Genomic DNA, 15,104 nt, shown 5'->3' on the forward strand with positions numbered 1-15,104 from the left:
TCAAGGAATTTGAAAACATTGCACAAAGGAATGGTCGACGAACCATTGATTTCGTCCAAAAAATCCGCGCAAACGAGTGGAAAAGGAGAAAATATTCGTCATCGATTATATATTCGAAAGGAAGTTGACAGGGCACGCTTGTCAACACTAAATTGAAAGACGCTACATTCCAGAATCTCCAAAACGAGCAATTAACGCCAAAATGTGTGCACAGGCTTCAAAACATCATATGCATAAAATTACAAAACCAGTTTTAACATTTAGAAAAGAATCCCGTACAAAAATTGCCTGGCCGAATTTCAAGAAAAATGGTACAGTACGCGACCTTACCCCCAAATTAAATCACCTTCAAGCCTCTTCAAATTTGTTGTGCATTACTGCAATCAATAACTAATGAACTTTAGTTGTTAATTCATCAGAGTAATTAATAAATTAATTGAGATACGACCCATTACATTGTGTCCTTTCAAACAGGTAATTAAATGACCGCAAATTGTTTGAAGGTAAATTATACGGCGTCCTTTCGTTCGTAATCACTGAGATTCCAAAGCGAACGAATTTTTTCATTAGAGCTGCTTTATGCTCTGTTTAAAATATAACATTTCGAGAAATCGACGTGTGGTAAACCATTTGAATGTCAATTGATATTGGCGAGAACCCATTTTAGTGCTACTTGTAAAGATCTCCAAACCATTCAAAAGTTCGTTTGAATGTAATTTCGTTTTTTCTGCATTTTTACTTCGCAAAAGGGGTCTTAAATTTTAAACTAGTTCAATTACATTATATAAAAGTGTAATCAAAAGTGTAACCTGCCGTTAGCGAATGAAGAAACAGTATTTCCCAGTGTCCAACTGCGAAACAATAATTGTAAAAGGCAGAGCCACAACAATGCCGGCAGGTTAAGGCGCCGATTCTGCCTAAATAGCAGCTATATAGTAAGCAAAGTGATCATTCGAAACTAAATAAAAATAAAAACTTAAAGACAACGGTGAATAATAATATGCATCCAACAGAGGAGAAACATAAGCTAAGCTCAGTCGTTACACTAACTCAAACATCCCGAAACAGAGAGATTAAAATTAACATAATCTCTTCAATTACTCAACATTTTAAATCAAGCCCTTACCCTCTCTTACTTACTTGTACAGACGTAGCGACACCAAATGGGTGGGACAACCTCGGTGAAAAAATTCAAGCGGAATAAAATCGCAAACACCTTTTCCCTAACCCTCTATCGAGGCTACTGATCAACAAAAGTGCAAATCATATTTAGCATTTTAAATCTGCAAGTAACGCCACTCGCTATGCATTTCTATGGCGACGGCTCAATTCTTATTCAGCATTGATTAAATCCTGTCAGATTTAACACTGTGAGCACACACACAAACGAAACTTTTGTTTGCCCAGGATAAAGAAAGGAAGCTTAGAGCTAGCGTATATTTAATAAACTGATTCTGCTGCACGATCAGCTATTGTGACTTGGCAATATAAGCCCGCATCGAAACAGTAAAGATTGTACTGTGTTACAATATACTTTTGTAGTCTTTTTTATTGAAATGCTCAGTATGATTTAAGTATGATTTAAGTTAAGCTTTTATTTTTGGCGATCGATAGTTTGAGCGCCGGAAGTGTCATAAACGATTGAAATGATTTTGCATAGTACGACCCAATCGCCGATTTTATACTACGAAAAGCAACTGAGGTTTGATTTTTTTTCCAAAAAAGCCACCGTATACCGTAAAGAAAATTGCAGAACTGAAAACTGAAAAAGGTGGGCCGGTATAGTTTCCTACGTCTCCTACGGGAATTATGGCTACGGAGCCTTGAAATAAAGTACATCGGGACCCTTTAAATGTTGTCCTCTTGTTTAAAAATAATTGCAATCAAAATTATGCGAAACCAACGCCTTTTTTACCAATTGGGCAAAGTATAAAGTGAGGCACTATATAAGCGGGATAATTCGACCTTGGTGCTAATTGGATAATTGCCTGTCACTGCAGTTTACCGCAAAATTAATCAAAAGTGATAAATAGCATAGGTGGAGTGAGACAGATAATGCAAAATGCAAAAGTTTTCTTTGAAAATTTCACACCGGATTTTTTATTATACTGGGTTCAATGTGAAGTACAGAAAACCTGTAGTTGACATCCCTGAAAGGAGAAAGTTAAAATTACTGAAGATCGCTAGAATTCTTAGATCATAACAGCTCTGAATGAACGCTTGGGTTGATGAATCAGTGGTGAATTTTACTGAAATGTCGGTAGTATTTTTCGCCCCCAATATGAATGCACAATTCATACAATCACGATTATATTTAAATGATAACGGTTTAAAACTCTTGTTTGGATCCTGATATAAAACTATCCAAACCTCGAAGGTTACTCATAGAGAGAAGTCAGTGTTTTCCTTTTAGATTACCGAGTCAATATTTTCTCCCACGACAAAAAATTAAAAAATTCTTCCCATCACCAGGGTTTCGCTTGTTACTTTTTTTAGAGTTACTGTATATTGAAAGAAAAAGTACACAAAACTAATTAACCAAAACTGCAATCATAACATATGTTATATCGTGTCGTCCGATCGAGTGCAAGAAGCAAACTTTTTTGACTTCCAACAGACTTGGTAATTGAAGTGTAATTCACTTCGAGCTCCGTCCTTCATGGGGTATTTAAGTTAAGTAGTATCATTTCTTTAGCACAGTTGCGGTTTTGCAATCTGCAATAACTTGTAATGTATAGTTTGCTTTCATGCTGCTAAGAAATTAATACAGAAATGTCAACTACGACCACACGCCTAGAGAATCCATGCTGGAAGTGGATTTGTTTTCAAAACTAGCTCAAAAGACAAATTCTCTTAACCGATATCACACATTTCTTTTACAATAAGTTGTGAGAATTCAGGTAAACATCCAGACAATATCTCAAGATGATCGATAGCGCTTTATTTCTCTCGCCTGTATCCACTGAAATCTTGGGTGGAAAATGAGAGATTTCCATTTGATTCTTACAGAGTTTTACATAAGGGTTCGTAAAACTTACTGAAACGTTCTTGAAATGCTTGCAAATTCGAGGAGAACGTTCATATTTGTAAAGCTGTGCTTAGACGCCTGTCATAGCAGATGCTCTCACACACTTATAAGGTCAAGTTAAAAGTGAAGAGAAGATTGTCATACAGTGAATTTCAATATAACTACTGAGAAGCAGATTTCGTGCTTCGACAAGATGGGATACCAGGTGTTTTTGTTTTCAAACTGAAGCCCACAACATTGGCAAAATTACATGTAAAAGTGATCTACTTTTTTAACCTCATTCGATCGTTATTTCGCGTTCACGACTATTTCTTTGTGCCCGTTGTAGTTGGAAAGAAGAATATTTTACTTTAATTTGCTTGCACAAAACAAAAATGTAGAATTTCTTGTAACAGTATTTTCGTTTTTGTGTGAGCTTTGTGAGACTGGCGCGTACCAAAAGGAAACCAATGAAATGCAAATAAACTGCTCGAAGGCTGCGCTTTAAACCTCCGTGAAATCGATCACTTACACATAAAAGAATAAACGATCAAACCGGATGCAATTATACGCGTTTTGAGCTTAAACAACGGGCTCTCACTATTCAATCGCTGGAGCAATGGATTCTGTTATCTGGAAATTCTTTTGTTATGCAAAACCAAGGAAAGCAGACGCGACTTGCACCATTCTGTCAACTAAGTGCTAACTACTTCCCGTAGCCGCTATAAAATCTGATGAGATAGTCAAAGCAATGTCAACAGTAGCTTTAAAGATTTTATTAATCCTCTAATGTTTTCCTTTTTTCTGACCGCAGGTATTGACTCAAAAGTAAGGTTGTTCGCAAGCTAGAAATATGAAATCCAAGCATAGCAACGAATTAAAGTTTCCGTATTTTGTTCATGGCAACTCGAAATAAGTCGCTAAAACGTTTACATTTTGAAGGCACTAATTGCTGCCCAAATGTACCCATTTAAATTGCTAAAACGATGTATAGTCTTTTTCAGACTTGATTCTAATTTTTGTCGCCACTTGATTAGCGAAAGCTTTTTTTCTTCGCACGATACCTGAGATTAACTGTCAGAAAATTTTCCTGAACATTTATTTCTTGTCTTGCCGAAGAACAGTGCGCCTTTGAAGCATATCAATGCAAACATACGATTTACTGTTTAGCGAAAAAAAAAACTGAGTAATTTATACTAACTCTTCGGATCTGTTGACTGCTGGTCCAGGAATATATCGTTTTTATTTTGATTCAGCTTATCACCTGGCCGGCTCTTATATGGAATACTGCTCTGGTTTGCAGTTTATGCGAACAAACCACATGCCGATTGCAGATTAACCACTTCGACTAAAACTGAACTTTGAGATTCAGTGAGACAAATAAGATGCTGCACGATTGTGCTTTAAAAATATATGCTAAGAGGCTTTTAAATCGTTCAATGCGGGCATTACCTTAATGTTTCGCCCAATGGAGTGATACCCAATGTCGTCCTCTTCAGATCCGCTGTTTTTAAATGCATCAGCATCCATATCGTCATGTTTCGGCGCAAAGCTAAGAGGGTCTTCCATCGGAAACAAGCTTTTAGCCTAGCAAGTTACTCCCTCAAGTCGCACTGCCGTGTGATCTTGCAGTCTTTTTAATCCTCTATGCAGGCGACGCCATAGCGGTGATTTTTGATTGGCTAAAATGCCGAAGTGTTTGTTAGGGTGATTATTGTAATCAGGGCAGTATTGTACGTAGTTTCGACAAGGTCACCTCTAAACAATACCTAATTGGATTCCTCATGCATACGAAAGAATGATTTTGTTTTTTGTAGCCAGACGGTTTGAATAAACAAACGGATCGACTGAGAGCAAATACTTACACAATTTGAAGGTTATATTAACCATCAGCACTGTTCGTATATCAAAGTGCGTCCAAGATAGCTTTCGAACAAAGCTGTCTATTTAATGATGATTTCAATTGCAGTCATATTTACTATAGATTGTGCAATCCACCATATTCATAATAGCGTACAAAGTTTGCGCAGTTTTTTTGACAATGAAAAAGTAAAATTTGTTCTCTACCTTTTATGCAGCGTGCAGTTAATTGGGTTAAGTCGATAGCATATTAATCTGTCGATCCTTTTTTCGCTATGCACTTCGGAAAAGCGTCACCGATTTTGACTTGCTCATTAGTGCGTTTATTTTTTACCTTTAAATTAACAATTCGGTAACTGCAAGTTGTGTGCTCTATGCGGGTGGCATGTAAAACAAATTAAAGTTCAGTTTGCTTGCAACTGAAAACCCACAAAGAAAACGTAAACAATCACTTCAAATTTGCATTGCATTATCGTCAGTGACTGCGTCAGAAATCAAAACTCGCCTGGTTACGCCTGCACGTCTTCGGGGCATGCAAGGCGGAAGTCTGGACAAGGGCTGTGGGCAGAAGTACATAATCTGCTGTGGGTTGAACTTTTCACGTCGCAATAACGATAAAGCATAAGTGCACACAAGTCTGTTTGCAGATATCGTTTTATTTATAACATCAATGGCAAGATCTACTATGATAATCTTCTCAAGTTAGGACAAATTAAAATAAAGGGGAAAAAAAGTTATAAACAAAACAGCCATTTAATTTGATGGCTTACAAAAGAGCCTAAGCCCCATACTACGAGGTAAACCACCAGATTAAAAAAGTGCAAAAAACTATAATAAAAATAATAATAAAAATGAATTAAAATTAACAATCTTAGGATAATTACATCACAATAAGAAATTTTAAACGCCCAATTTAAAGGAAGACAAAGTTGAAATTGTGCAGACAGCTGATGGCAGTACATTCTACAATTAAATAACTGTTTTTAAAAACATCATAGCCCATTGTTTTTTAGTTTAAGACCCTCATCATTCTTTCTTTAAAGCATAGCGGTCTCACTGAAAGACCGTTCACAATCTTAAAGAAATCGTCTCTACCCTAGTTTTCAATAGACTTAGACCTGAACGTGTGATGGCAACGATTATAAATTAAAGCATTGGAATGTTGTTTACAGTTGATTTTTTTTTTCTTGATTGACCACGGGAGGGTGTGACAGAAAAGACAAAGTAGTAGGCCTTGAACTCTTGTACAGGACTGTCCACAATATCAACTTGTCGACATAGTGCATTTCCCAGAAACTGCTCAAAATTTCTTTAAAATGGTGCTTGAAAGTTACTCCAAAATATCTAAAACGTTGCTTTTTGTTATAAAAAATGCCCGAAAGTTGCTCTAAAAATCCAAATCGTTTCTTTTTTATTGTGAACATTTTTTCAAATGTATGCTATTTCCCATTAAAAATAAGATTTTTAATGAAGCATTTTCATGCAATGTAACTGCAACAGAAGCATGGCCTTCAAACAACATTCGGACAGCATTCAAAAATCTTTGTTCTAGAAATTGCCCAGAATGGAAAAAGTTGCTCGAAGGGGAAAAAAGTCGTTCGAAATATGAAACGTTGCCAAAAAGTTGTCGAGTAACTTGTGGCATGGGTGCTTGTGGACAGCCCTACTCTTATTCGCGTTCAAACTCTCCGGAGACCGGCCCGGCCTCTTGACCGGTCAAATAGCTCATCACCCGTACCCAATCTTCTTGAAGAACGCCCTTTAGAACTAGAACAACAGGAATTACTTTCATTCGATAAGATTTGAATAAGCTGTCGAGCCCGGGCGGGGGGGGGGGGGGGGGGGAGAGGGGATACTATATTGGAGAGACTCCGCCCCTGAGGATCCCCCCTTCTCAAGGGCTGGCTAGGAAGTCGCATGAATGGAATCTGAAGTCGAGAAAACAACCTCCTTTTAGGCTATGTTTACACGGGACCGGTCCGGAACGGATCCGGTCCGATTTTCGGACCGGATAGGCCTTCTGTTTACACGGGACCGTTCTGGAACCGGTCCGTAACGGATCCGTTCCGGACCGGTTCCAGAACGGTCCCGTGTAAACACCTGGATCGGTTCCAAATGGTTCCATGTAAACAGGTCCGGTTCGGTTCGGAACGGTTCCGGACCGGTCCCGTGTAAACGTAGCCTTAGGGCCCTGAGCTTCAAGATCAACCGCTCGTCTTGTTTAAGCCCAGAGAGACTGGTATCGAAAAGACAATTCAATATGGCGGACAAAACAGAACAGGCCGAGCAGCAGAGAGTGCTTCGAGTTAATCAGGTAAATCGCAAAAAATCGCCACAATCTTGGTTTAATTGTAAAACATCAATAAAACTGTGTCAATTGATTTTCATTTTTAGCTGGATGCAGCTCAGCTTGACGAAGAAATTATTCATCTTCTACGATCACAACTAAACAAAGCCTTCCAATATTTCGAGGTACAAGACTCGTTTTTTCTTTATTTTTAAACCAGAATGGTTCATGATATGAAGGGAGCAGTCACAAGTGAAAAGCATATAGTTTTTGCTTCACTTCTGTAACTCTTGTTGGGTCAGCTATTTGGTAATCCATCAAAATCTTATCTTTGAAAACAAAATTCGCAATGGGTGCCTTGTGTGCATTCCCCGCCATGTGTGAGATCAAAACCACAAAGGTGTCAAATGCGCCAGAGATATCCTGAGGTACTGATGCAAATGCTCAGTCCTTGAGCGGTGGTAAAATGTCAAATGCCCCACCCCAGGATTGAAGGTGGGTGGGCAATGGACACTGACTCCCTGGAGGCTTACCTGCAGAATACCCTGCCACTCCTAAGCTATACCTAAAACAGTGGCTACGCGGCTACATGGCTACGTAGCCATGTAGCCACGTAGCCACGTAGCCCCATAGCCACGTAGCCGCGTAGCCATGTGCACGTAGCCGCGTAGCTGCGTAGTATGAATATATACCTCGTTCTATAATCCATGAGCCATGTAGCTGCGTAGCCATGTAGCCACTGTTTTTCAGGTATTGCTTCGAAGTGGCGGGGTATTCTGCAGTTACTCCCTGCTAGAATTGACTGAATGTAATAGCTGTACTTTAAGCGAAATTGTTGATAATTTTTTTTTAATTTCAGGTTGGTGTTCTAACAAAATATGAAGCTGAGCTTAATGGGATACTAAGATTCCTTGTTTGGAGGGTAAGTTAATCTGTGTATTCTGTATTTTACTTCCCCTCCTGTTCCACATGTTACTCAACTGACCTTGAATCAACTCATTATTAAAGTAGGGACTTTTTGGGCTGTTGGTATCCTACAGGGCTGCAAATAACAGTCGGACAACGGAGACTGGCCGACCACAGTTTTTTTTTAAAGCCTGGCTAAAAGCCTGCAGGTGAGCCTCTCTATGGGTACCCATGGTCTTCGTTTTCTTCGCAATTGTTTTATCTTCGTTCATTTTTTGTGTGAAATGTGGTCAAATGCCAAAATTCAGAAATTACAGACTGAGATATTTTCTGTAGTTTTAGGAGTTATGACAGTTTTATATCTGAGTGCTCAGTTTGATCACATGAATTTTGGTCAATTTCAGATCTTCACTTTAATCTTGAGATCTTCGTTTTTTCTGTGGTGATCTTCTCGTCTTTGATTTCCTCGGAAATACCCATAGAGAGGCTCACAGGTGACCCTATACTATTCAGCAGAATGGCAGAATGACAGAACGGCGACAATTTATTGGCTAAACCAACAAATAAAAACTGACCGCAAGCAAAGCAGGGTGAAGCTAACCGCAAGCAAACTAGTGACATTCTACTATTCTGCTATTCCGCCAATTAGGGTCACTATGTGTAACAGCTGTCACTTACTGTATTGTGTGATTGACGACTTGAACTGTTTAGTTTTCAGTGTACAGATTTGATGCTACAGTTGGTCAGAATATGCTTAATATGAAATACACTTCAAAAGGTAGGAGAACAAGGGGTAGGCATTTTGCATCCCATTTATCCAGATTTTGTTCTTTCAAGATTGTGGAATGTGTGTTTCCAGAAAATATTCACACCAAGGAGGCCCTGCCAGGGTAAATTCCGACAAGCGACATGCCCCAAAAAGTAGCGACAGCACATAAAATAAAATCGCGACAAATGACAACCCTGACATGAGAAACCCCCCCCCCACCCCCCCCCCCCCCCCCCCCTGGCAGGGCCTCACCAAGGTGCAAAGCCAGGATGTACTAGCCCGAAAGTCATTGCTTATGATGCTTCGCTTGCCCATCGGGCATAAATGAAGGATTAGGCCTGACCACAAAATCTACTAGTCCCAGGCTAGCAGACACTTAGTAACTTCTTTGCACGCTGCATACCCACCCCATGGAAGGTTGTTGGAAATTCCAAGGGTGTGGGGGGTGTCAAAAGCCGTAATTTTTAAAGAAAAGTATGAAGCTTAACTGGAATTTCTGGATGGGAGGAACATACGAAAAAACGTTTTGTGTTTGGGGGGGGGGGGGTATGGAAATTTTCTGGCACACCACAATAAAATGTAGGTTGGAGTTGATTATAATTAGGGGTGTTGAATGGTAAATGCGAGAATTTGCGAGACGGCGAGACTGATATCTTTTCTGCAAGCCCGAGACCTTTTTAGCCTTGCAAAAGAAATCGAGACTCTGAGAAGGGGTCAAAGAAAAATTCAAGATGACGAGGCCCCTGAAATTTGGCTAAAATTTTGTGAGACACACATTTTCTGAAGGACCATTCACCACCCCTATATTGAGGTATGCATGAGCATTTAAGCCTCATGGTCAATGGTGTGATATACTTTGACGCTTTATGTATTATCATTCTGATGTGAGACACAGTATTTTTTATTAGGTTGATGCTCTCTCTCTCAACAGGAACCAGTTTAAGCTTGTTACATAAATTACTGTTTGGTTTCTGTGTTGTTGGAATTCCTTACATAAAAGAGAGAAGCAGCGAGATTCGAAGAATCACTGACAAACTTTTAGACTTCAACTTTGTGAGTACTTGTTGGTAAATGTGTAAGGAAAATATACATCATGTTGACCACTAGATATCAACTGCTAAGGTTTATGGGAGGATTAAAGTGGGTATTGGGGTCAAAGAGCACCTCCCCCTTTTCCTTGATTTGTAGATAGAAAAAATATGAAAAAATTCATTTGGACACGGTAAAAAATCCTTCAGCATACAGTTATATAATAGGACTTATCACGGTTTTCGTGCCATCTTGATGGGTAGGCAAAGCGGGTGGAAATTACAGTGTTTGTATGGGAAACTGATGGCAAATATCTTCTACAAAAAATGAATTCTGGATAACTTATGAATTGTAAAGTTAAGATACTAGGCAAAAGTTTTTATTCGCCGAGTTTGAAGGATGTAGCTAGGCTAGAAAGCGTTCAATTACGTTTTAAATTTCTCATACATTTGTCTGTATTTTCTCTGCCGATTCACGTTTTGGTTCGGTGAGTTGACGCGGTTCGCAGGAAAATATATCTATATAGACAAATGTATGGGAAATTAAAAACGTAACTGAATGCTTTCTAGCCCCGCTACATCCTTCAAACTTGGTAAAAAAAAACTTTTGCCAAGTATCTTAACTTTACAATTCATAAGTTGTCCAGAATTTGATTTTTGTAAAAGATATTTGCCGTCGGATTCCCATACAAACACTGTAATTTCTTCCTGCTTTGCCTACTTGTCAAGATGGCGTCGGAAACCGTGATAAGGCCTATTATATAGTTATATAATTATTTGTTTTCAAAAATTGTAACCAACTGTCTTTTGTCAGTGAGAGTGGTATAAATGTGCAAACAGCATTGCGTTGTGGACATGGTGCGAGGCTGTGTTTTCGCCAAAAATTTTTTGGTCCCCCTTTCTGAATTTTCTAGATCTGCCCCTGAGGTTTACAAGTACAGTAGAACCCCGGTAACTCGAACTCTGAAGGGAAACGAAAAGCAGTTCGAGTTAGCGGGGTTTCGAGATATCGGGGTCCATTGAATATTTAATATGCCAAGTAAATAATTGATAGTTTACTGATTTTTCAGCTCTGCAGTCTCCAGTACAGTGCAATTGTACTTATCTCGTCAGAAACTCTAGCACAGCTACACATTCTTATGATAAGAGCGGAAAATGGCTGTCAAATAGGTGATCTGTTCGTTGCTCTAATCAGTGGGCAACCGTGGCGAGTTGCAAGAACCAGAATTCGAGTTATTGGGGTAAATTTGACCCAAATTTTGATCAAGGGAAACAAAATTTAGTTCGAGTTAGCGGGGTTTTCGAGTTATCCGAGTTCGAGTTAACCGAGTAAAAATGACTGAAAAGTGGGGTCAAATCCAAGGGAAATGGAAGTTAGTTCGAGTTAGCAGGGTTGTTTGAGTTATCCGAGTTCGAGTTATCGGGGTTCTACTGTAGTTTAAAGAAAAGGAAAATTTAACCTGCTGCAGCAGGTTAAAAACTTCAGTGTGGGACACACTCAAAAAGAAAAAATATGATTCTTGGGGGAAGCAAAATCAAGTCACAAACCTTTTCAAACAAGTTTCACTAGGCTGGGAAAGAGATGTGGAGAGACTTAACACACCTTGTACTTGTATTTGGTATTAATTTTGATTCATTTTTTGACTGTAGATTTGGAGGTGTATTAATGTAGGAGAAAAACTCCTTCATGTTGTGTCTGTCCTAAACTTCCTTGTTTTTCTACAAAAAGGAAAGTATCCTTTTTAAACTTTTTAGTGCAAATATCGGTTGCTTTTGTGGAGGTTTGAGCCTGTGCTATGAACTCACAACTTTTTCTTTTGACCTCGTAGCTTAAGGGGGCCATATACCTGAATTTGAATGAAATTTTATGAGGTTTAAAGAAGGGATTGAAGAAAAAAAAAATTGAATCACCACCAGACAGTTGACCCCCACGCAAGACCACTCCAGGTTGTCAGGGGACTGTCTGGTGTCCGTCTACCAATTTTTAACTAAAAAATTCTAATTTTAAAAACACAATAAATCTCCAATATTTCTTATTTCTCTAAATTTTATTAATCCTTTGCGAAAAAACTACCTCCCAACTTCCCCCCAAACCACCCAAAAATTTACAAAACACCGTTAAACATAATTATATGAGATAATGAGGGCGTTTTTGGATTCCTTGAAACGCGAACGAGATATTTTCGTGAAACCCATGTTTAGCTGTGAAAAAACGACCTCCGGGTATATTTCCCCATTAAGTGTAAGTTCCTCTGTCAGTCACAAACTACTGTACTTAACTATTTCAAGATATCCCTCAGTGCTTGAGCGTGTTCTTGGTATTCACCCTGTGTTTGCTCAGCGGCAATCAGTCAGACAAGTCAGTTTTGAGTTCATGACTAGAGAGTTACTTTGGCATGGATTTGCAGTGAGTGTCTGAATGGGAATGACCCTATACACACCATAGTTTAAACATTAAATCAATGAGATTTTCAAACTTTATAATGTAATACATAGATGTGCAGTACGTCCACAGGTTTATTATGAGTCTTAAGGCGCGTTTACACGGTAGAGAAATTTGGGTACGGACCCGTCACAAAAATGGTCCGGACCTAACCACTTTTGTTGAGAAACAAGGCGCGTTTACACGACTGAAAAATTTGGGTACGGACCCGTCAAAAAATTGGTCCAGACCCCACCACTTTTGTAGAGAAACAGTCAAATCAAAACGGGGCCATAGGCGCCTATGGCCCTGTTTTGATTTGACTGTTTCTCTACAAAAGTGGTGACGTCCGGACCAATTTTTTGACGGGTCCGTACCCAATCTTCTCGCTCGTGTAAACGCGCCTACAACCCCGGGGTTTTGTTCGTCTGCAACGCAGGCTAGTGGCCAATTGGCCACTAAATAAAAAATAAACTTGGAGGGTTGGTCAGTGTAACTAGTATCCCGTTACACAAGGCCCCAGACGGTACGAGAAGATAGTACAACGACATTCCAGACTTTTGACTGAATTTCCTGGTTGGTGCTCATGAGATTTATCCAGTTGATTTTGAATAGTATTTCTTGCGCTGACCTTTCTAACTTAAATCTTATCCTTTCGTTTTAGGAATTTGTTTTCTTTCTTCTCCCCCTCATCAACATCCACAAACTAAAAAACTTGATCGTCAGACGGTTTTCAAGTCCAGCCTCTCTTGTCAAGCAGCCGTCAATCAAAGTCGCGTGTCACGAGTGTGGTATTTGTAATGAGCCTCCTACCGCACCACACCAGGGACAGTGCGGTCACGTGTTCTGTTACTACTGTATCAAGGTAAACAGTGTTTCCTAGGCCACGCGAGCTGATTTAATTTGTGTGTAATTTGTTCTGGTGTTCGCTTTGGGAGGCGCGGTACCCGTATTTTAAAATTCGATTTAGCAACCAACCTCGAATAAGCGCCCACCCTGAAGGTAGGAAAAGTCAGTAAGCAGTGAGCCTCGAATAAGCCCCCCCTCCCTCCCCCCCCAAAGGAAGTGCACAAGAGCCAAGAGGAGTATCGATTAGTGCACAATGAGATTGAAATTGACTAAGAACTACTAAGATACTTCCCCGAAGACCGAGTTTTAAGTATTTTACAGAAACTTCCGTTCAACGAACAGTCATTGCAAATTCTACTTGTTTTGTTGCAAAATAAACTTACTCCTTGGTGAAAAGTGATAATTATTTAATAAGCGCCCAGCTCGAATAAGCGCCGACCTCGAATAAGCTCCCACTCTGAAGATCCAAAAATTTAATAAGTGCCCAGGGCACTTACCGGTGATCGAATAAATACGGTACCTCACGGAAGGAGCCCTTTACCCGGGGTGTGCAACTCCCCATACTTTGTCTGTATCACAACGTTTTCACAGACCGGCTTATTTTTCAACTCCTTTTTTCCGGGAAAGTGTGCGGAATATGATGTGGGAAAAACATTCTGACGTACGTCATGTGGTGACACAAACGCAGAATGGAAGTTCGCGGGAAAGGGGAGTTTTTAAAAAGCGGAGAGGCTCCCTAGTTTGGTATAGCTCCGCTCGCCGATTTATTTTCGCCCTATATCCCTCTAGGGCGTCTGTTCGCTAGATATTATAAATTGTGATGGACTCTGGATAGAGTGTTCCGAGTGTGACCCTTGGCAGGGATCTCTGTGTTGTGTTCTTGGGTAAAAAAGGGACACTTTCCTCAGAAATGCTGGGGGGGAGGGGGGTATCCTATTTTCCTTGGATTGGGATGCTTGTCTAACGCAGCTACACTGCTAGAAGTTTCATATTATTTTTTAAAGAAGATATTTTACTGCTTCTACGTCTTTATTGCTTTTCAGGCCAACAGTTTAGTTGACCCCTCTTTTCCGTGTCCATTATGCGGAGCGGCAGTTGGTGATGATATTACCCCTGTTGAATGTACAGTCGCTCTGGAAGTAACATGAAAACGCGCGGACCACTCCGAAAGATATTAAGAGGAAATCCGCCAGGACTTCGAGTAGTTATTGGACAAAATTATGTACCAAAACTATTTCTACCTGATTGCAAGCTTTTGTGTTACTGCTTCCAATATCTTATCGAAAGAAATCTTTTCTAACAACACCACACATCGAAAACACATTTTGAAGTTCCGCTGAATTCCACTAAATCGCTTAAGACGAATTTACAAAATGGCTACACGTGAGATTTTGCCCCTACCTTGTAAACTTTGAAGTTCATTTTCTCAGACCTGATAAGAAACTGTTGTTGGTGTTATCACGGATAATTACTTACATCGTTACCTTTTATTAAGGGTAGGAAATAACGCAATAGGATTTAAATTATTCTGGAAATTGATTTTTGTCCAACTTTAATAAATATTACTCGACTTCCTAGTGGATTCCGTCTTAATATCTCGAACAAGGCACGACTTGTCATCGATTTCTCCAGACGAGACGTTAGCCTCAACCCGATGCGTCAGGTGGACAGGTAATCGGCGACGCTCCGAGGAGCTGTTTGGTGACACAGCAGATCGGAAGCTCACTATGTTGAATGGATGAAATGCGACTTGTTTGGTTTTTTGGAATTTGGTCGGTGAACAGACTCAAATTCAAGGAGCGGAGAAACTTCCATGGACGCGAGTACGGCATGCTATCGATTAGCAAATCGTGCCAAATATTGCAGACCTTACACTTCTAATATCCAAACAAATTTAATGGTTCTATTGTGGTGCGAAGCAAACCTTCAGTAGTAATACTCGTAAAAATTCAAATAAAAAAAAATACCTTAATTAA

At 39.6% G+C, this 15,104-nt stretch overlaps 2 protein-coding genes across 4 annotated transcripts in view; one reads left to right on the forward strand and one right to left on the reverse strand.

Annotated features, from left to right (window-relative positions):
- The window catches only part of LOC144658092 (uncharacterized), a 29,695-nt gene extending 25,071 nt beyond the window's left edge, over positions 1 to 4,624 (reverse strand). The window contains exon 1 of one of the 3 annotated variants that reach the window (XM_078518413.1): positions 4,460 to 4,624. In XM_078518413.1, coding sequence (XP_078374539.1) covers positions 4,460 to 4,576 — 117 coding nt within the window. In that variant the 5' untranslated portion in view covers positions 4,577 to 4,624. Of the gene's footprint in view, positions 1 to 1,126; positions 1,239 to 4,459 lie in introns of those variants that run through there. The other 2 variants (XM_078518415.1, XM_078518416.1) reach the window with 2 other exon arrangements.
- Positions 4,625 to 7,126: 2,502 nt separating this feature from the next.
- LOC144658300 (peroxisome biogenesis factor 2-like) lies at positions 7,127 to 15,104 on the forward strand. Its single transcript, XM_078518710.1, has 9 exons — positions 7,127 to 7,181; positions 7,262 to 7,339; positions 8,014 to 8,076; positions 8,772 to 8,838; positions 9,761 to 9,882; positions 11,508 to 11,590; positions 12,147 to 12,264; positions 12,944 to 13,144; positions 14,172 to 15,104. The coding sequence occupies exons 1-9, from the start codon at positions 7,128 to 7,130 to the stop codon at positions 14,274 to 14,276; spliced, it is 891 nt and encodes a 296-aa protein (XP_078374836.1). The 5' UTR covers position 7,127; the 3' UTR covers positions 14,277 to 15,104.

Source organism: Oculina patagonica, chromosome 6 (assembly GCF_052425735.1).
Source record: "Oculina patagonica isolate OP01 chromosome 6, crgOcupat, whole genome shotgun sequence".
Lineage (NCBI taxonomy): Eukaryota > Metazoa > Cnidaria > Anthozoa > Scleractinia > Oculinidae > Oculina > Oculina patagonica.

Coding starts and splice junctions, on each gene's coding strand:
- LOC144658300 (XM_078518710.1), top strand. CDS start 7,128: ATGGCGGACAAAACAGAACAGGCCGAGCAGCAGAGAGTGCTTCGAGTT. Junction 7,340..8,013: donor AAGCCTTCCAATATTTCGAG/GTACAAGACTCG, acceptor TTTTAATTTCAG/GTTGGTGTTCTAACAAAATA. Junction 8,839..9,760: donor TATGAAATACACTTCAAAAG/GTAGGAGAACAA, acceptor CTCTCTCAACAG/GAACCAGTTTAAGCTTGTTA.